The sequence below is a fragment of the Cavia porcellus genome, unplaced genomic scaffold (genome assembly GCF_034190915.1).
Source record: "Cavia porcellus strain 051 isolate PalLab524CR breed Dunkin Hartley unplaced genomic scaffold, mCavPor4.1 scaffold_1, whole genome shotgun sequence".
In the NCBI taxonomy this organism is placed as follows: Eukaryota; Metazoa; Chordata; class Mammalia; order Rodentia; family Caviidae; genus Cavia; species Cavia porcellus.
In genome coordinates this window covers 67,128,536-67,151,870 of record NW_026947484.1, presented here as the reverse complement: position 1 = coordinate 67,151,870, position 23,335 = coordinate 67,128,536, and the positions used below count along the sequence as shown (strand labels likewise).

Sequence of the window (23,335 nt, the reverse complement as noted above, 5' to 3'; positions counted from 1 at the left end):
ACCCACCGGGGCTGGGGATTTAGCTCAGTGGCATAAGCACCTTCCTTGCAAGTGTGCGGTCATGAGCTCGATCCCTGGTTGAGCTCGATAAAAATGAAAAAGACAAAAAAAAAAAAAAAAAAAAAAAAAGGAAACCAACCCACCAACTAGTCTTCACAGACTTCATTTAGCTAAGGTGACCCGAATGCCCTGGCCTGCTCCCAGGATCCCCACTGCATTGTTACAGCCCTGCTTCTGTCTCAAAATGTGCTGGCTTGGATAACCAGTTACTACCACTACCATCTTTTTATTTTGTCCACACAACAAATTACTGATCTTAAAAGACCAGAACACACATCTCTCCATTAGGAAATATATAGCTCCTTCTATTTCACAGAAGAACAGCTACACAAATCAAGTGATGCAGGTGGAAGACCATTCTTACCAAACCCTAGTCAAACAGGCCAGGATCATCAACTAGAATTAAAAGCATCAGGTGAAAAGCTGCTTGGGAACCTAAGAGTGACAAAACAATGCCTCAAAAGAAAAAAAATATAGCTTTGCCACTATTCTCATACCAGTGATGGGTAAGCTGGGGATCACATACAATGCTTCCCAGTCTCAATGTTTAACCTGAATGAAATCTAGTATTTAATGAAATTCCCAGTTTACAATAAATCTGTGGACTAGAGGAGTACTATGAAGTAATCAGGCAAATCTAGGCCAATCTCTTCAGCCACTAAAATATAAAACAAGTCTCAAGTAGAAGAGCCTTAAGAAACACAACAACCAGAGTTAATGTACAGTCCTAAAAATCAACCACCTTTAAAGGACATTTAGGAAGAATTTGAGAAATCTGAATATGAGCTGCGTATAGAATAAGGAGAACTGCTTATGAATTTTATTTTATATTTTTTGGGTACCGGAATTGAACTCAGGACCTCACACTTGCCAGGCAGGCACTATGCCACTAAGCTATAGCTCTGACCTCTGATTAATTCATTTTAGGTACTTTTTTTTTTTTTTTTTTTTTTTTTTTGGTCTTTTTGATACAGGGTCTGACTATGTGGTTCAGGCTGGCCTTGGGCTCACTTTGTAGCCCAGGCTGGTCTCGAATTTGCAACGATCCTCCTGCCTCAGCCCCACAAATGCTAGGCTTACAGGAGTGCACCATCATGCCTGGCCCATTTTTATAAAAACATATACAGTGAAATGTCTAAGCCTATATAAGGACAAGTTACAACACTACTTCAGCAATAAAAATATGGCTAAAGAATTAGTTGTATGCACATACTGAAGGAGTATATGTCTACATATAAGAAATTCAGGAAATTGACTTCTCTCTATTCCACTAGGGAAGAGATGAACTATTTAAAAAATAATTACTTGAGAGTTTAGATCAGCCTGGGTCACATGCACCACCTCATATCTGGATCTATCATGAAGAATGTGCTCAACAAGCAGGCCTATTTCTAGGATGGATTTGCCCTGTGCTGGCAGAATCCTCCAATGATGACTCTGAGAGTAACAGCCTGACAAAGACCTAGAGACATCCAGGGTAACCCTCTGCCCTAAAGCAACATCCAGTTTGTGCACGTCTATAAATCTGTGAGTCTGCCCGAGAGCAATGTCACTGGAGGATTATCTCAAGAACATCTTTACAGTAGCCAGGCAGGTACTTTTGTGCAAAGAAATTTCTCAGCGAATCCATCCCTGGAGAGGAAGTAAACCAATTCCTCAGTACGGAACCTAACTCCGGCAAGCACGTATTATTAGATACCAGAGCACTGGTTCCCCACTAGCAAACCCCTCTACAAAGGTAATAACTACAGGTAATACTCAAGAATGGGAGAGTTTGGGTTGGGTAGAGAAAGGATTTAAAATAACTGTAAAAAGACAGGTTAGGAGAAAAATAGTAAGAGGTCAAAGAATTTAAAAATGTAACTTTATAATGGAGTATCAGTAAAGGTATCACAGTATCAAAGTGAAAGAGTTGAGGAGAAGTAAATTAAAGATGAGGTGCAGGAGTAAACAAGTGAAGATATACTGAGCAGGAACAGGGGAGGATGGATAAAACAACGGTGAATCAAGGGGGAGAGTTCTGAAACGGCAAAGGCAACAGACAGGCAGAGGAGGAAGGAAGCAATCTATGGCTCATCTGAATCAAAACTTAACTTATACAAATGCCAGAAAGGCCAAATCGTAGCTTCTGGAAAAGCAACACTAGCTCTTGGGTCTCTGATGCATTACTAAGTGATACCTTGGGGTTCATTTTTCCCCAAGTTTCTGCCCTCACCTACTGGTTCACCTTATCATATGAACCAGCTTCCAGCTGCAGAATATTTTCCACCCATTCTTCCATCTATCCAAAACCAAAACAAGGTAAACGCTGATTTAACATAATTAATAGAGACAGAAATCTGGCTAAGTTCTAGCCCTACACGTCCCACATTTGTTTTAAACCCCATCACTTTTTAGGCACCTGATTATCTGGATTGCTGACTACACTGAGTACATTAATCTAATGACTGCCAAAATTTACTTTCTGTTAAGCAAGATTTGATCTAAAGAATCAATAGATCCTTTTAGGACATAAATCTTCTCAGGATGTGTGAATCTGACTGACAGCTTACAAAATAATTCTGGAATGAATGCAAAATTAGACTCACAATTTTAATGCAGAAGAAAACCCATCCATCAACATAATAGTGCTTCTCAAAATAGCAGTTGAGGTTCTGGGTCTGAAAAGTGGCAACTGAGAAGTTTTGTGTTTTAGGAAGCCATAATCAAATATATTTTCATTTGCAATTTCTAATGTGTGTAAGGTGTTTTCTCACACATGAGTAAGGTCTTACCGCAATCTGTATAAAAATTCTTATTACCAGATTTCAAGTTACAATGGTGTATGTGTTTGGGAATCACTGGTTTGCGATCTGGGGGAGGAGAAAGGGTGGGAAAAAACTCCTAGACTCTTCTGCTTATTTTTAAAACAGAAAACAAAATAAAAACAAACAAACAATAAAAACAATAGAAGAACTATTTTCCCTGACTCATGATTTCAGTCTGCTATAATATAGTTCACATTTGTGAGTGTGGCAGAAGCAGGGCTATACGTTATAACTTTTAAGTTTGGTTTTCACAGCACAGCTGCAGAAGTTATAATTGGGCAGCACTTTTTTGCGGGGGGGGGGGTGTCTTTTTGAGACAGGGTTTCACTATGCAGTTCAGGCTGGCCTTAAACTTACAGCAATCCTCCTGCCTCAGCCTCCTGAATGCTAGGATTACAGATGTGGGCCTAAACACCACGCCTGTGTAACATATTAACATCAAAGTGAAGAGAAAGATGGAAAAGGACTCCTGGCTGGATACTCACTATTTGGTAGAGTCAGACAATTGATACTCTCGTCGTCTGTCATAGCATTCCTGGATTCCAGGATCATTCCACAAACTCTTTATTGCATCTACGTAGGGGTTTTCAAAAGCAGACACCTTCTCCACATCCACTTCCCGAACTAACTGTGCATGAGCCTGTTTAAAGAACAGCAAAAACAGAAGCAGTTTTACAACTCTCCATTACGCTTCAAATTACAGTGTGGTCATTCAAGTGATTTTCTTCATAGACATTTCTCAAGCCGGTCCATGGTGTTTGCTTCTCCCAGAGAAAACCCTGCCCCGACTGCCAATGAGGCAACCTCAAGGCTGCTGAAAGTTGACCTGAGGTAACCCAGAGGAAAAAGCTCATTCTGCTATCCCACTAGAACCAGGATTGTGCTACAAATATCACTGTGTTCAGGTGATTATCACAACCCCAAACTATTAGTAGTTACATACTTAGCCCTTCTGTGTTTATAGTTTACTACAATCAAACACACTCAGTAGCCCATCTTAGGAGAAACTCAGAATCCTCCACTAATGAGGATCATTTTTACAGTTCACTTTTAGGACAGGGTATAAAACCTGCAGAAGAACAGTTAATACTAATGATGCAATCTGACAATTGCAATATCCAATCTAGTCTTGTGCACCCCAATTCTAAAAATACTCTCTTCTATCTACCTACATTATCAAACTGAAGAATGACAAAGGGTCTACATTTTATTATATCAGATTTAGCAAGAAGTTTGAGACAAATTCAACAACATTAAAACTTTTATTTTTAAAAATATTTATTCTCTGCCAGATGTGATGGCATGGGGCTGTGACTGGAGCCCTCCAGCGACTAAGGCAGGAGGATCGTGGATTTGAGACTGGCCTGAATTACATTAGTGAGTTCAAGGCAAGCCTTGGACACAGGGTGAGACCCTGTCTCAAAACAGAGATACCCAGATGAGCACACTATACCACTATTTAATGGCCCCAATCAAATTAGTTCTCACTGAATATACTACACAGTAACACTCATTTCACAGAGTATTAACCAGACAAAATTTTTGTAAGAACAATCTGGATTGCAATCTTTACCTTTCTTCACATTCTGTAAGTAGGAAGAGCACCTTTTCAATAGACTAATTTTGACTTCAGATTTTAAGAAGCTCCTCACATTTGAGACTTAAGAAATCCCCTTTCGTATTAGTTCTGTGCAACCATGATAATGAGATCTACTAACAAGCTCCAGCTCCATTCTGCACCCTGATCTTGGAAAATGTATTCCTGTAACTGCTTTCTCTAATCCAGCCAACGTCTTGGTGAGCCACCAGCAATCTCAGCAGCACAGAGTCCTGCCTCTGAACCCCACCCCAGAGGTCACAGTGCAATCACAGTTTTGTCTAAAACCTGCCTGTTGGAAGCAAAGCCAGAGGCTTGATGCTGTGCTCCATTTGTTGCTCCAGGTCGGGTCTCCTGCTCTGCCTACAGGCCGGCCCATCTCCAAGCAGATAGGGCTCCCTCCACTCTGCCTTCCTCAGCAGGTATGTCTCAGAAGCAAGTTTCAATGCTTCCCTTCTTGCCCTTGCTCAATAGATAAGGTTGAGTTCTAACTCTGCCTTCTAAGACAGGACAAAGACCACAGCTGGCAGAATTCTCAGTCAGAGTCCTCAGACATATGCAGGGTGGTTTCTCACTGGATTCCCTCTACAGTCATGGTCTGGAAGCTGAGCCTACTTCTTATGACTTCGGGTAAGGAGCTTAATCTTTACAGTGTTATTTCTGGTGAGGAAGAGCATACATAACACCCCTAAAGTCATGTGGCTGGGTGCAAAGACTACAGTACAGTTTGTCAGTGGTTCTCAAGAGGTGGCTCTCAGTCAGTAGTGCCAGTGACACTTGGAAATTGGCTATAAGTAAATACCCACTCACTGTCCCTGCTGAGGCCTACTGAATCTTGATTTTTAGCAATGAGGCCCAGCAGTCCCTACTTGAAGGGGTTGGCCAAATGATTCTGATGAATGTGACGATTTGGGAACTACCGTAAATGACAAAGTGCAGCACAGAAATGAGCTGCTGTGACTAAAGTGGACTACCTCGCTGTCCACAAATGGCTGGGGGAGGCCAAAGGGGCCCACGACGGCAGCAATTCCCCAGTGAGAGCTGTTAGCTGGCTTTGGGTCCAGGAAGCCACAGCAATGAGCAGATATGATACCAGTAAGAGCCTTTGCCAAGGCCAAAACTGACCAACTAGGGAAACAGCCTCCCTAGTTGAAGAGGGCAGCTGCTGTGCAGCTCCTAAGAACTGCTCCTGCTAGGGGGAGACTGACCACTGTGTGGCCACGCCCCCACAACTTCCTCCAGGGAGGCCAAAATTCAGAACTTTTTTCTTTGAAATATCCTTAACTTTAAATCTTAACTTTAAATATATATTTAATGTATAAAAGCTACATTTAGATTACATATTCAATTAAAAATAAATAATACAAATCTATATAAAGTACCAGATTGAAGGCCATTCCTCTGCCCATTTGTTCTAGAAGACACTACTCTGCTTGCTCCCCTAGTGAGCTTGGCGGTGATGCCAAGCTCCAGCACAGAACCTTGAACCCAGCAGGCAGCACCGCCTGCAGGGAACTGGTTAACGTTCCCTGATGAGTAAACACTCTCCTCACGCTTTACCACAATACTTAGACAAACTATTCTATGTACAGGAAAAACAGTGAAGACCCCTTTCTGAACTGGCTTCAGGTGTGGAGACACAGGTTACTGTATGCAGCTGTTCCTTTCAGGAATTTGATATTCACCAGCCTACCACACCCACATCAGCTGCCAAGAGTTCAGTTTTTTATTCTAGAGCAATGTTTTGTGTGAAACACTTTCCACACATCAAACACTTTTCACTTTGGTGATTAAAGTAGGTATTGGCCCTCTATGAGATGCCAAGCGATTAAGAAATTATTAGGTACCATTAGAGTTGGAGTATGCAACAGTTTCTGCAACCAGCAACCAAACAATACATAGTTATGTGCTTCAAAAGTATGAACATGAGGATATTTGCATTTCTGGTAGGCTTTAAAGGCATTTAAATAAACACAATGTTCTCCATGATGTATAAAGTAACCTGACACACACACAAAAAAACCTGTCTCTGTAAAAGGAAGTTAATTTCTGTTACTGCTAAACTCCTGTAATTTTCAATTTTGGTCTATTTTTGCTTTTTTCCTTGGATCTAGAATGCTTTCTCCACTTCTCTGAACCTTGTTCAAGAGCTCTTGTTCAGGGGCTGGATCATTTGTCATCTTGTAATAAATTCTTCTTGATTTCCTTCTCCAAACAAAAAAACCCTGCAATCTTGGAACCTTTTGATCCATGGGACTTCTCCTGATGTTAGTAGTTATGTTTTAACTTTATCCCTGTTGCAGACCACACACTGATAGAAAGAGCTGTGGCTGACAAATTCTAATTTCTTTGGGGGATTTGTGCAGGGTGAGCATACAAGAAATATTTGTCTGATTTAATGGCATTTAAATTATATGTATATAAGCATAATGCCAAATCCTACAAGTCCAAGACAATTTCTGAGGGAAATCATCCATTCGTTACTCTCATAAAAACTATACAACCCTTAAGCATGCTCAGTTCAGTTGTTAGTATATGCGTATTTATGTGAAGTTTGTTAGCGTCTTCCTCCCTCACCACAGATTCAAGACAGGCTCAATCAACATCACATGAGAGGAGCAGGCAGAGGGCCTGGCACACAGTAAATGCCCATGTAACACAGGCAAGAAAGCAAAAAGTGGAAACTTAACAAGGCAAGAAATGAGGACATCCAATCTCTTGTTCTGGCTATACGTGTACCACTAGTCATAATCTTTAGGAGAAAGTACTTAACTTCACTTTAATCAAATTTTCCCTGACACGAATGAACCAAATCATCTAAGATCTCAAGTAACCATAAACTATATAAATAAGTAGATGCCTATCTATATCTCTGTCTGTCTATTTAATCTACCACACATAAGTACTTAGGAGTTGTGACAGTATTCCTCCACGTACATACAACATTCAGTGAAACAAGGCCTTACTTTTTCAAATTGTAGCTGACAAAACAGAACAGAAGTAGTTAAATTTGTACATGAGCAAATACAACACAGAAAAGATGATGGCGACAAATGAGGTGTCCCAGAGAAGATAGGTTAGCCAACAGATGAAGATGAAGATATAGGGTTTCAAGGAGGAGAAAGAGAATGAACAAAAGAAAAATATAAACAGTGTTTTTTTCTCATTGTGAATGAAGCCAGACTGGTGAGGCAGCTTTGTGTTGAATCAACTGATGTAACCCTCAGATTGAAAGATGTAGTATTTGTCTCAATGATGAACCTCTAACTCAGAAGTCATCTTCCACCATCTAAGAAAGAATATTGCCTTCTCACACATAAAAAAGCAAAACAGGCACAGGTTAATCACATAAACAGAATGTCAGATGTAATTCTACTTCATTTTACCTTACAGTCAAGCATGGTGGGTGGGAGTGATGAATGCCAAAGGCTGGGTTCCAGAATGTCTGGCAAGCTGGTGGCAAGCCCCACAAGGAACACAGAGCTAAGCCGGGTCTTAGGAACACTGGCAGGATCCCAGTGCAAGACCATGAGGAAACCAGGAGATGTGCCAGTGTGGTTGTGTCCTGTTTGTACAATTTGGTGGTGGTAACCTCTAGGTAAATTCTGTACTGGCTGCTATTTCCAAGGTTGCTGGTGCAGAGGGAAGGAAGAACTGAGGTACCACAGGAGTTCCAATCCTGACCACTGAATGCTGAGCTTTCAGAGAAGAGAGAAAAGGGATCTAACTTTTGGAAAGATTTTCAAAAACTCTGGGGGCTCTGGGTGGCTTTACACAGGAATGAAAGTTACATCTATGGTAACTCTCAGACACAAGCATTCAGCTTGATGTTCAGTCTGCTCTGTGTGAAGAGGGCCCAACAGAGAGCACCTCTGAACCCGAAATGACAGAAGCCACCGTCAGTGTCCACTTTAATTCTCAATCAAAGCTCTTATCTTCCCTTTTTCCCCTACTGTTGCTCATTTCCATTTGGCATTTGATGTAGGAAAAAAACCCTATGAACTCCTAAATACACTGGGGTGGAATGGGATTCTGGCTTTCTCTTGTTTTTGTTCTGCTCAAAGAGCAGAATGGGGGATCCTGAGACCATAATGCTTGTGTTACAATCACACCTCCACTCAGTTGCAGCTGAATACGACCTTTAGTAAACTCACATTGCTAAATCTCTGCTTCCTGATTACCCACTCTGATCTGTGGAATGGAGGTAACAACATTTGCTTTACAGGGTTAAATTACAGAATGCTTATAAAATACTTAAAGGCCTAGCCTGACAGCCTACAGTTTCTGCTTATTTAAAAGGAAGAAGGAAGGAAAGAAGGGAAGGGCAGAGGAGGGGAAGGGCTGACCTAGGACCTTTTGTTCATATGTGGAATAATCTTCTGGAGATCCTTACTGGATATTGGATCTTGAGGCCTTCAATTTGCAAATACTCCTCAGCATAAAATTTTCACAAATAAACAAACAACTTCCCCCAAACCCTCCCAAAATCCTTGACACAAACTGTATTATCAGATGACTGCACCTTACCTGGCATGGTCACAGCCCCAACAGCAGGCCTTCTCTGGAGTGCGGTGCACACAGCAGCAGTGCTCCCACTGCACCTTTTTTATTGCATTACGACATAAATGACAAGGAATGGCAAAAATCACACTGAGCTGCTGCTGGCTGGAGTCCTGTCCTGAGTGACTCATTCCCACAAAATAGCCTCTCTAAACTGATGATTCAACTGGTGGCTCCGCAAAATTACTAATTACTGTGACACAGACTTCTGAAGTCCCTCGGGAAGATGCCAGCTCCTGTGTGGAGTCCCTCAGATGAGAGGTCGGATGATTCTTCTGTGCTAAAGTCCCGTGCCCTCTTAACCTGGTGTTAGCTGGAAACTATCGAGGGACAACAGAACTACTCAGAACCACAGAAATAAAAAGGAAGACCTCGACAACAGCCTGAGACCAAGCCAATCCCAAATGCACCAAGGGCCCTGTCCTTGGCAGCAAAGGCAGCTCAGTCTTCCTGAGCATCAGCACTCTCATCTGTGTGATGGCAATAGCAGATCATTTTAGGCCATTAGAAAAATTAAGAGATGTTAGTAAAAATGCTTGGAACAAGCAGGAAGTACTATGGAATCTTGATTCCTAACTACTGTGTTTACTAAACAGCCATACATTATTCTACTTGCATTAATGCTTTACAAAATGAGAGCCCATTGTTAAATTTGCTCCTGTGTCATGATACTTTTAATGATACTTTTATTTTTAGTCTCGGTTACTATAAAGCATACTACGCTTCCCAAAGACCACTTGCTGGCAATACCTTCCCCCTGTGGTTTTACTTCCTTAAAGGCTAGATTTGCTTCTCTGTAGCTATCCTTATGCATTTCAACAGAATAGGCTCCTTCTTAGTTTGAGGAAATACTCCTCCCTTGACCTTCAAAAATATTTTTCTCTTCTCAAAGAAGTCCATCTTTTTTGCCTGACTCCCATAATTTTTCCATGCAAATAGCTTCCTATTTAACTCTTTCTTGTCATTTCCATTTTCATGTTTGTCTGCTGCACTGTAATTATCAGTCTCAATGACACTGTAGGTCAGATGCTTGATGAAGCACGGCATCATATACACTAAGCAGTTCCAAAGTGTGTTGACTGATGTAATTACATGGCTCCATTACCAAGAATCTTGCCCTTAGGTCTGTAAAATCTTGGGACACGGGATACGATTTTGAACCCCTATTTATTGCAGTTATGATTATGATGGCGATAGTACAGGATAGGTTGTATGTGTGTATATACACGTTATAAACACTACACCCAAGTTTCTTTTCAGGATTTACAAACAAAGTCACTGCAAGAAAGAAGAAAGCAGGGAGATTCTTTTGAGGACAGGCATATTCGTTAATTTTGGATCTTGAGGCCTGGTTAGGGTTAGGGTTACTTCAAAGTAACATTAGTTACTTGGGATTTTAACATCTATTTCTTTGACCAATGGGTTATAAAAAAAAATAATGGAAAATGACGGCTATAAAAATTAAACAGGTATCTGTACTGCAGAACTCAGATTAAAAAAAAAAAGCAATGGTGTCAGGAATATGTGAGCTTAAGGTTGGAGAGATTACTGGATTTTTCAGACTTATTTAACCATGAAAGGTCTTTTCAATTTGTTGACAGAACTGGTATTCTAATAGGTTGCACTTTGAAAACCAAGGGATTCAGATCTTCAACAACGAACTTGGCATTGATTTTACATAAATGAAACAATTCCTTCACTGAGTCTTCCCCAAAGACACAAAGGTAATGCCTGCTTATGCATTCTTCTCATTATTTCACAGATTGCATATTATACACGGTTCATTTCCTGACATTACCTCTCAGAAAAAAATCTGATCATTTTAGTTCTTTATCACGTCTACACTCCTATAATCTTCTTAACCAGCTTTGCTGGCTTGGGGTCTTACTTTGTTTGCTAACAACTAAAACAGATAAAGAAGATTCCATTGCTCTGTTTAGCAGATTTTTGGACAAAACCTAAACCAACCAACCCAGCAACCAACACAGCTCCTTATGAAGAGAGTCCCAGATGCTCCCAAGTGTTCCAGGTCCCTGTACAGGGGCAATAATCTTTCTGGAACACTTGTGTGACCTCAGAGTGCTGCAGCTTCGGTCAAGAAACGAGGTTCAGGAGAACTGAGGAAGACTGACTTTTCCAGAATCACAGGTAAGAAAGGTGTTTTGAAAACACCTTGCTTAAGTGTCCCATTTAGGGATCAAAAAATGTTCCATTAGTAAAAATATAAAAAGAAACAATAGCAGGGACATATTTGTCCTATGAAAGAATAATGAATATTAAGAATCCGAGGGGAATAAGGAGGGCAAAAGAGCAGTTTTAAAAATAAACACATGTAATTTTGCCCCTCTGATAAGGATTCAAATTTCAGGCAGATTACAGATAATAATCAACCACAGAATGCTACTGGAACTAGTGTTAGAAAAACTGTTAACTTTTGATTTAAGGATGATAATATAGCTTACAATCCACATCATGAAATTTGAGTATGAAAAGACTACTAAATACAGTAGTTAACACTAGCTATCTTTAAAATATTTATTTATTGACAATCAAATCAATTCTACTGCTTTGGTATTATTCAATGAAACATACATTTTAAAACATTATTTTCAAATACAAAGTTATTTCTAAAATGATCTTCATATATCCATATAGAATTTTAAAAAGTAGAATAGTTTAGGTGGTACCTTCCTATACCTCAGTCATGTTTTTAGCAGTATCTGTTTCTAAATTATGTTCCCAACATTTTTCAGAAAATGAATTTTTAATATGGATATATATATATTATACTTTAGTATGTTATAAAATTGCCTGCAATATTCTTTAAAATTGCATCGGCTGTGTTATGTTAATAAATTTATAACTGCTAACATTTTCAATTGAGCCCTTCTCTGCAGACCTTAATATATTTAACTCACAAGTATTTTCTTTTCAGATGCTGAGATACATGGAGAGTGCAAAACAAATTCTGGTAAAAGGCAATAATAGTATTCTTATACTATTATTTTTTTGATGGAAATACGTAAATATTTCACTTCAAGTATTTTCAGAGAAACTATCAGTTTGGAATACTTCTGCACATAGTTTCAGGAAATGAAATTCACGACTGGGAAGTTACTGCTACTTGTCTGAACATGACTGTGACTTACGTATGAGTTACAACCAATTCTAAGCATGTCTGTGATCCAAAGGCTTCTTCATTTAGTACACATTGCACGCCAACCAGAATGTTATGTTCCAACAAGAATTACATGTATGTCATTACCACAAAATACTTTTTATTTCCAACCATGACTTTTAAAATGCTTTTAAAAAGGAGTATTTACCATAGCATTTAAAACCATGTTAGGTATTTTAACAACATAATATATAAGCTTCAATTCTGTGAATTAATGGGAGAAAATAAATCATTTGCAAAGGCTTTCTGCTTAAGGGAGTGAACAGATTAGTAACTGTTGGTTTTGTGTGTGTGTGTGGGTATGTGTAAGAACATTGGAATAGAAAATGGGCTAAATTAACTTGGAAGAAAAGTTATTTGATCTAAATGAAAAGTCATGCTTCACAGAGGGACGTAAAAATACATGCTAAATGGTCATCTTGGGGTCTAGTCTGCTGAAAACAGCTAATTTTCAAAACAGATAAAAAAAACTTTTTTTCAGAAAACTGTCTTTTATGTTTTGTGTGGTTGGTGCTATTATGATGGTTATAACAGATGCTAAATTTCAAAAAACAATTTTCATACCAATTATACATTAACACTGATTTTTTTGAGAAAACAAAGACTCTACACTTAATTTTTGTTAAACATGGATTTTATTTAAAACTCATTATCACCAAAAGAATGTTATAAAATGAAGGCATTGTAAAAGAATGGAACGAATAGCAATAGATTTGAACCAGTAAATGATAAAAACCAGCAACAGATTTGAATCAAATAGTAAATGATAAAAACACTGAAGAGGGGTGTGGTCTGGAGAAAGTTCTGCAGACAATACTCCTCTGATCTTGCAATGCAGAGGGCAGGCAGTCCATAGCAGGGGACCACTACCTCCAGACAGTGGATGGAGAGGGGCTGGCTGTCCCTAGTCATCCTTGCCTGAGCTTACTCTGTTGTAGCTGGCTACCTTTCAAAGGAAGACCCAGGTAATGCCATACCTGGGAAGGGCATGGAAAAGAGGTGGAGTAAGTTTCAGATTTAACCAAGTGTTAAAGTGAGAAATCTGCTCAACTGTACAAGCTGAATCTGGAAATACAAAATGAGGGCCTGTAAAATTCATCCTTGCTTATTTTAATGCAGCTATTAAGAATACTTCATTAAAAAATGAAAAACTAGGACAAGGCTAGACTGGTAGGACACCAGGACGACAGGTGTAAACTGCAAATACTTGCGTCTCAGAGACCCTGGGACTTTGCACTATCCTCTGAGTGGGAAGCCTGGAGCTGGTCAACAGTCTGCGTACGCATTTGGCCCAGTACAATTTTTAAAAAGGGGTCAACACCTAAAATTCAAACAAACAACCTCATAAAACAATTTGATGATTTGTGACACCCAGAAACACTGCACTAATATTCCAAGAGGACCACCAGCTAAAGCGAAGCAGGCCTCCCACTGCTTAGCATGTCAATAAAATGAGAGGACAGGTGATTTCTATGAAGGGAAACATACCATGCCCTATCATGTTGTATCAAGGAACAGAACCTGGCCAGCTTCTTCTTATCCACCTAAGCCTGAAATGATTTTATACCTGCTAAAACCCTCAAATCCCTGCTGGGCTGGTGTGCAATTCTTGCATTCCTTCTGTGAGCAGGAGACTTACATACTCTCTGTATGAGAAACAGAATTTCCTGTTTTAACTCCCACCAGCTGGGTATTTTCATGACCTCTTGTTGGTGAGGATTCAATTTAAAAAATATGTCCCGGAACCTTCTACTGTTTCCCTCCTCAAAAGCTCTTTTAATTTCTGCTCTCCATGCTTGTATTATTGTGAGTTCAGCATACACCAATCCTATAAAGGGAACTAAGACACGGACTGGGCTCGCTAAGACTGCTGGCCTAATGGATTCCAATAAAGCAGTCGGGCGCGTTCATTACTGAGCAGGACCATTTGGAGCTCGATGGCCTCTAGGAAAGGAGAAAAAATTTTACCAAGAAATTAAGAATGATGACCCAAGTATATGAACTGGAATAAAAAAACAGTATGGCGATGAAGGGAAGGAGCCAAGTACAGCCACCATTTTTAAGAGGCTGGGGCAGTTAACAACTGCAACCAGCTGAGCCCTAGCCCCATCTGCTCATAGACGTTACCTATGAGTCTGAGATTTTCCTTGACAGTATTTAGGTTTTTTTCTCTGATGTGAATTATTTATCCAAAGACATTAAATTGCCTTTTTTCTTTTTAAAGAGTGTGCAACCTTCTCAGGTTTTGGCCATAAGGAATTTGAGGACTCTAGGGTTCTGAAGGACTATTTTAGCTAAGGCATTTAAAGACTGTAGACCTCTGTAGCTGCCACCATGGTCTTCCAGCCTTGTTGAACCAGAACAGTGATGTTACAGCTCCAGCTGGAGCCTGCCAGTGGAAGCCAGTGCAGTGCACAATGTCCTCTTCTTATACATAGCCTAGGTTTTATTTAATATTACTATTATTTCTTTTACATGTATTCTTGGCTATATTTTTCCACTGGGTGTTTAATATGGTCCTGCCAGCTTGACCCACCAGTGGTGCATGTATGACTGTCCCATCACGCAGCCTGTACCATCAGATGGGCCCATCCATACTGCCCGATGGAACATTCACGTGTGTACAATCAGTGGTTTAGAGCTGCCTAACAGCAAGACAGACAAATTACGGTCCCATCAGGAACTGTCCCACCAGGAGACCAAGTCAAAGGGAGACCTGTGTTATTCAAATATGCATCTGAATATATAATTTATGTTTAGACTTATTTGTCAAAGTCACTTAAAGCTTCTCAGTGGTATTGTTTTACCAGTGTCACCTCCCTGAGGTTCAGGATCTTGCCTGACCACAGGCTCCCCTTTGAATGTGGGACTATGGCTCTGGAGTCCAAACACACTCCTGTGTACAGTACTGACTCTGGCTTCTAAAAGCCTAAATTTCCTTATCTCTAAAATAATCATTACATAGCATGGGTATAGAGATTAAATACATAAAACAGCACACGAGCACATACTCATGAGTCAGTAAAGAGAAACAATCCCTAGTTTGTCCTCCAGGAGAGATCCAGGGTAATGATGGTAAAATATCTTAACTCATCCTGTTTGTATCTGGTGAACCTTGTGGATCGGTTCCAAAAATTATAAAATAATTTCTATGGTTCCTACCAACATGTTTTAGAACTATTAGTTTTACATCTTAAAGAACTGCTGCTTTAAATTCTCAAATTATTGATTATATACAACAATAACCACTACTAATTATTTTAGTTAACTATTGTTTTTCCACTAGAAGCATGTTGACATTAAGTGAAATAAAAAGAGGTTTTCTTCTCTACAGAAAAGTCCAAATCTCATTAAGCTGCATTTATCTTAATGTTGAGTTTTCAAAACATTCAAAGCTAACAATTGATCAAAACCTTGTCTAAGACAACCAAATAGGTGTAGATGAAGACTGGACAGATGTTATATATTCATGTGTTCTCTTCCTGTTGAATTCTAATGAGATTCCCACAAAAAACTGATACAGTATTGGTCATGAAATTTAACAAGCCAATTTTATCCTTATATAACTCAAAAAAACCTACCAACTTGCACTGCCTTCTCAGCAAGATAAAAATGCATGTTGCTACTTTGTGTTCTTGTGGACATATCTATTTTTGCAAAGTTATTGTGTAATTTCTAAATTTAGCTCCTACTTCCTACTGACTGTGTCATCTGAGCTACTGTCTGTTGCTGATAACATTTTGATCTCCACTCCCAGGAAACTCCACAGAAACTGCCTCTCTGAAGAAAGATAAACTTTCACTAACCTCCTCTCTATGATGAGCGGTGTCCTGCATCCTACAGGACAGCCACTTTTTTGTCTTCTATGGGCATCACTTACATGCATTTTAAATAGTTTAAAATTCCACACACACACCTCTCTTTTTTGGTGGCAAGCAACATCAGTCTTTCCAGAATGTCAACAGGTCATCAAACTAATGTCTGTTAGGAAAATAGTTCTCGTGCTGCTGTTCTCATGCTAGACCAAGAAATATCTGTGCAATAAAACTGGACTATCTTTTCTCCTGATATACATAATTTGTCTAAAAATGTGATCCAGTAAAATTAAAGAGACAGCAAAGTAACAGCCAGTGCTGGGCAGAGGAGGTCCTGCCCAGGGAGACTTGGTGGGCCTCTAAAATTAACTTTCACATGTTATAGGCTAGCTTTGTCCAAGGGGTTACTGGATTCCGTAATGGCTGTGGTGATCACACAACCAAACACAACCCTGGGCTACACTGAAATATTTAACAGTGGTGTGGAATAGACGCGTAGGAAACAGCATAGCACAGGGCCTTAGGCTTTCCTTGTCATTCCTGTGGTGCTAGGGAGTGAATCCAAGGCCTTCACACTGAACTACAGCCCCATTCCATTTTCTGTTTTGAGACAGGGTATTCCCAAGTCACTGGGTTACCCAGGTTCACTTCCAGCGTGGAACTCTCCTGCCTCACTCACGCCAAGTACTAAAATTTCAAACATGGGCCATTTCACCCAACTCACAACAATCTGTGAGCGCTGGAGCACAAAACACAGAAGGTAGGATCAGGACTCCTAGAGCCACTGAAGGAATTTTGGGCCAGAGCTATAATGGTGCAATTGCTGTATTTCAATAATGGAGGGCCAAGGGTGTGGCTTAGTGGTTGAGTGCTTACCTACACCATAAGGTGCGAGGTTTGATCCCAAGACTTCACAAAAGTCAGTCGATAAAACATTAGTATAATAATGGGCAAGGGGGAATACCAGTCTAGTCTATAAGTAATAACTTACAAAGGTACTGATTTTATCCAAAAGTTATTTCTGTGTGAAGGTTGTGCACAACAGCTTATACAACTGAAAATAAAAACAGAAAATTCTCAACCATGTTAACACATATGTTTCAGACTCTTCCTTATCCTTTCTCTGTAATTTTGAGGAAGCTGTTCTAAGAATTCCTGGCTTCTCCATAACTCTACTAGTTTACCCTGTTACAAGGAGCCCAACAATTCTAATAGTCTTTGCTATACTCAACAAAGTATAAAGGCCAAGAACGACTATCGTGGTTTTACAGATGAGGAAAGTATTCTTTTCTGCTCACAATAAAGCTCTGTAAGTCACTGCAGTAGCAAGTAGAGCTTGAGTCCCCACCTACCCACTCAACACCACTGTGGCTCTGTGACCCAACAGCTCTTGGGACCCCAGGAGAACAAGAAACAGAAACGCATGGGGTAGATGCAGCCCCTTCACTCAGTGGCCATCACCCACCAGCAGGCTGGTGGGGGGGGGTGTCCTCTGTTATACTGCAAGTATTTGGGCCCCCCGGTATATCCAACGGGACTCGTCAGGTAAACATCCCCCTCAAATGATCCATGTGTACAGTTCAAGAAGGGGTGACGGGTGCTTCTTAAACCTGATCAAGCAAATCACTCGGGGAAGTGTAAAAACTACCACAGGCAACACCCTTGCAGGTTGTGATTTAATTGGTCTGAAAATGGCCAAGACTGTCTAACAGTTCTCAAGTGATCTGCACTGAGAAGGGGATCTCTAGAGCAGGGCATCCATAACCATCCAGTGGTTATGAAGAAATCATTAAAACCTACGTTCAATTTACCAATGAAAAGGTATCTTGTCCTATTTAATGCGTGAGATGACAATGGCATCCTCACCTGTATGACCCTGACAGGTATATCCAGGAGTCCTGTGGGAAAGGCAAGAGGTTCTTAAGGAGGACTTCTACCTAATGATCCCCATTAACACTTTTCTAGATGGGTCATTTACAGATGCTATTACTTAACAGAGTAGAATCTTCACAATAGCTTCTAAGGAGGCATGATCAGGGTAACACTCTGAGTCACCAGAGTGTCTTAGCTGTATGATACAAACTCCTTGTAAGAAAAGAGTAACATAATGATGAGTATGCATTTTTATTTGAACAAATGGCATGTGTTCCAAGTGTGCTGATGTGTGCGTGTGTGCGTGCGCGCCTGTGTGTGTGTGTGTGTGTGTGTGTAGAAAATCGGCTACTTGTGTTGTAGAAGAACATTTTGAAAACGGATACTTGGAAGAGTTTTGGTGGCAGTGGTTGGGGGGGGCGTGCTATGCAAACATTTTTGAAAATAAAACCCTTTAGGAAAATAGTTTCAGTGGGATTACTGATCTATCTATGACTAAGATAACACCTTTCACTTAGTTCAAAAAATATCTGAGTGACAACATAAAAATGAAAATTTACTAGCAAAGTTTCAATTAAAAAAACCTATGTATAATGGGAGATAAGACTAAAAATGAGAATCACAATTTCACTAAAGGCTACTGATGTAGTCCCTTTCTACATCGTTCTTTACAGCTAAATATCTTGTGCAATGCCCCTTTCTTCATGAAATGTTAAAAATAAAGCAGAACCAGACAAGTAGGTTACTGTCACAAAGAATAATTTTTTTAAACATTAAAACATTTTATATGGCCATACTTCCAAAGTTGTTATACAGATTCAATGCAATCTTAATCAAAATTCCAATAGCATATCTCACAGAATTAGAGAAAATAATCCTAAAATTCTTCTAGAACAAGAAGAAACATAGAACAGCAAAGGCAATCCAGAGCAACAAAGACGGGCCCCATCACAATCCCTGACTTGAAATTATACTATAAAGCTACTGTGATAAAAACACTGTGTTACAGGCAACAACAACAACAAGAAGAAAACAGACCTGAAGATCAATGGACAGATTAAAAGATGTAGAAATAACTCCAGACACACTAATCCACATTATCTTTGACAAAGGTGCCAAACACATTCACTGGAAGGGAGACAGCCTCTTTAATAAATGGTGCTGAAAAAACTGGTTCTGCACATGTCAAAGATTAAAACTGGATCCCTATCCTTCATGATGTATTAAGCTACAATCAGAATGGATCAAAGATCTTAATATTAAAATAGAAACAGTAAGTCTGGTGGAAGAGAGAGCAGGTAAAACTCTTGAAGACATTGATATAGGCAAAGAATTTATGAACAAAAACCCAATTGTACAGAAACTATCACAAATAATCAGCACCTGAGATCTCACTCTATTGAAAAAGCTTTTGCACAGCGAGAAAAATCACCAACAGAGTGAAGAGACAACCCACAATGTGACAGAAAACGTTTTCCAGCTGTTCCTCAGACAAAGGATTACTACCAAGAACATAGAAAGAACTAAAAAAACAAACAAACAAACAAACAAAAAAGTCCTCTCAGATTTAAAGACTCAATCCAAAAATGGGCACCTGTGATGAATATGCACTTCTAAGATAAAAGATATGGACAGCAAATAAATATGTGAAAAAATGTTCAACATCATTGGTCATTCAAGAGATACAAATGAAAACAACATTGAGATTCCACCTCACCCCAGGAAAAATGGTTATTACCAAGAAATCAAGCAGTAACAAATGCTGGAGAGGCTGTGGGGGAAAACAGCCACCATTTTTGGTGGGAATGTAGACTGGTGCAACCACCATGGAAATCAGTGTGAGGATTCCTCAAAAACCTAGGACTAAAGATCCCATTATTCCCAGCTATTCCCCTTCTGGGTATCTTCCCCAAAGAATTAAAAACATCATACTGCAGTAATATGTGTACCCATATTTTTTAGCTGCACAATTTGTAATAGCCTGATCTTGGAAATAACTTAAATGCCTATCAACTAAAGAATGGGTAGAAACAGACAATACTTGTATAAAATGAAATAGTACTCAGCAAAAAAAAAGAGAAAAGAAATAGTACTCAGCCATAAAGAAGGAAAAATTGTAGACTTCTACAGGTAAATGGATGCAATTTGAGACCATATTCAGTGAAAGACACACATATAAACATCGTATTGCCTTAGTGTGTTAAGATGCAAGACAATATATACGTGTATATACATATACATGCATATAAGAAATAGTTAAGATAGTTATACTACTTATTTTCTGAGTTCATTGAAAAGGAAGATTCATGCTGGTATTGTTCGGACAACTGAATGCAGATATGCTCTGGGTAAACGATCTGGTGATGACAATGCACAATTTATGTACCACTGTTGCCCACAAAATGACATGTTTTGAAATTTTTCTTTTTTTTTCCCTTTGTCCTTGTAATAAAATGGATTTGGAAAAAAAGGTCCTATCACAACTCAAAAATTTCAATAAAGCACAATTTAATAAAAGCCTAAATAAGTTTGATGCATAATTTTAAAAAGTCTAGACACACTCAGCTAACAGTCTTCCCAGAGAGTTTTAGTGTACCACCCAGTATCAGATGATGGTGTGTGTGTTTTGGTTACCACTGAGTTCGGATGAACAAGGAGGAAGGAGAAAGAATTAGTTATTTGCAATTCTATCTGAGAGAGCTATAAAGCATCTTCTGGAGGTTTATGGAGAGATTCGGCTCGTTTTCTTCACTGGTGGGGACTCCAAAGACATTGCTGACATGGCCAACAGGTTTCAGTGGAAACCTGTGTGTCACAGCAGTATGTGAGCAGGATTCATTTCCAGTAATGCGACACAGAATCACCCTGTGTATCCCCAATGGTGTCTGACTGTACAATATCTAGGATGGCCAGCAACCAAGAAGTGGAAAAATTATTAATTGGTATTACTGTATTAGAAAGGGCCCAGGTTAAACACAGTACAGTGGAAAACTACCAGACAGCGTTCTGGCTTCAGAAGATACCCACAGTCTCTGTGTTAGAATTACCTGTCATACCTCAGGTACTAATACCAGCTTTGTTGCTAGAATCACAGTGAACATCTTGATCTTAATAATGATGATCTTAAGCAAAATGCTCACGTGAGATAATGAGATCTGGTATATTGCTTATCTGATCACACAAACAGCATTCCTGCTTTTGTGAAATCTTACCCTTAAAAGCAAATCTTTAGGGCTCAGTGGCTCAAGCGCCTGCCTGGCCAGTGGAAGGTCGCGAGTTCAACCTCCCGTACCAAAACAAACAAACAAATAAGCAAATCTTTAAGGAAACAGATGAGCTGCAGGCAGTCAGGTATTCCTGATCATTTTTCTGGATTCACATACCTTCCCTCCAGTTTCCTGACAGTGTCAGGGTCTCATGGGACCTAAACTAGTTGTATGTAATTGCCCAGGCCAGCTCATCTCTCCGAATGAACTGATGAGCAGAATACTCCATTTGCTGGGCTCACATGCCCCGCTTACACCTGAGGTGCCTCTGCTCTGGGTAATTCTAAGGATACAACACATGTAGGTCAAAGACATCCGTGGTAGGGATTTAAACTCATTTCGCATCTCAGGCAGCCTTTATAGGATATTTTTAAATTTTCTCTCTCCTTTTTATTCTCCACTCTCTTTTATTCAGTATGAGGCACAAAAATCTGAATCACAATTCAAAGAAAAAGACGAAATCTTATGCTTCTCAATGTTTTCCACGCCACACAACTCTCACACAAGTATTCTACTCATTTCAGTGAAAGTCTCTTTTGTGCCCTGCTTGCTGACTCATATGAAGAGGGGCTGAGGAAGCAAATCCAGGCTGAGTTTCGCACACCAGCACATTTTCCCTTAAATTCAGAAGTCCAAGCTCTTGCTTCAATTACTCACAAAGTCATGTGGTTTGAGAGTTGTGATACAGACTAGATATCCATCTCTGCAGATCTGTAAGTCTGGTGGGTGGGAAGAAGTTGACACGGCACACCTAGAAATGGATTTGGCGGGAGACATTTGGAACTCAAGTATATGAAAGGATAATATGTTTTTCTACTAGGTGAGAAAACCCAGTTTCCATAAAGTTAACATTAAAACGTGTTAGGCAGTAAAGCACTAAGGAAACTCCTAAAATGATCTTGGCAGTACCAAGGCCTAGCATTAACAAGTCAGTATCATCTGTCTCCCCTTGTGTTAAAGATAACTGCCTATTTCTCAGCCTTACAGATTATTTTTCTAATACTATTTCTTCTATCATCTGTGGTGTTTTATGTGTAAAACAATTTACTTAATACCTAAGAACTTACTTTATGCACAGGACTGTGATAGGTGGTAAGGTGGTATCAAGATGCAAACAATGAGACATGCAGTATGAAAACAAGAGCAAAAGGAAGGCAAATGGCATGACAAAGCACGGTTCAATTAAAAGGTCTCCCCAATATGCATATACTAGGGATATATGCAAATCTTCCTGGGAGATAGTCCTGTGTCCACTTCAACACTTCCATCAAGTGCTGAGATGCTTCAGAAAAAGAATCTAGGCAAGTGAAGTCATTTTGTGTAGCTGTTGGGTTACTCACCACAAAGATCTATAGCACTGGGAATGCAGAAACTGAAACCCTGGCTACAGGGTGCTCAAGCAAGCATGGGCAGTGTCCACTTGTAGAACAGCCTTTACAGTTCCACACAAAGGCACTGCCAGTGATGGCAATCCTTTTATAGCTCTCCTGAGGCAGCAGGCATGCCATAGATTTGCCACCACTGGCCTAGATTAATCACAGGCCCGCAGGAAAGGACCAACTGACCCGACTCACAAAGATCTCTCTGACTCAAAGAAGCATCACTAGCTTCCATGTTCTTGCTTTAGGGATAATGGAAATCAAAACTGAAGCTCAAATTTGCGTAAGTGGCTGAAGCCTGAAGATCTCTATGAGTTCAAGGCCAGCCTGAACAGCATAGCGAAACCCTGTCTCAAAAAGACAAAAACAAAACCTTGAAGTGAAAAGGAAGAGAAAACAGGGGGGTCTTTAGTTTGAAGAGCTGACAAAGATCAAGCCAGTCCTAAGAGAAAAAGGCTTGCAATTTGAGCACCTGGAGGGGGCATATTCTGATGAACAATATCATACCTGCTTATTCATAAAAGAATGGGAAACAATTTTATGGGGTGCTGTGGTGGGCTGGGATCTACTCGATTATCTCAGTGCTGCTTTTGTGGTTTCTGAGGAACCCTCATGATCTGAGCAGTTGCCACCAAGTGAGGCATGGCTGGAGTCCAACATGCCCATGAAGTGAAGTGTTTCCAGGCATAGGTATCCTCAGTCTGGAATAGCTATGCTTAAAGCTAGGTAAATCTAGAGTGCAGAAACCCTAGAATGTGACCAACAGGCCTACATGCAGCGCTGAAAAGGTTCTGGCTAACA

At 39.9% G+C, this 23,335-nt stretch overlaps 1 protein-coding gene across 1 annotated transcript in view; it reads right to left on the bottom strand.

The window, feature by feature from the left end:
* Nucleotides 1–23,335, bottom strand: part of Gnaq (G protein subunit alpha q) — a 283,318-nt gene that overhangs the window by 72,889 nt on the left and 187,094 nt on the right. Inside the window, exon 3 of the mRNA XM_063249535.1 lies at nucleotides 3,353–3,507. Coding sequence (XP_063105605.1) covers nucleotides 3,353–3,507 — 155 coding nt within the window. The remainder of the gene's footprint in view (nucleotides 1–3,352; nucleotides 3,508–23,335) is intronic.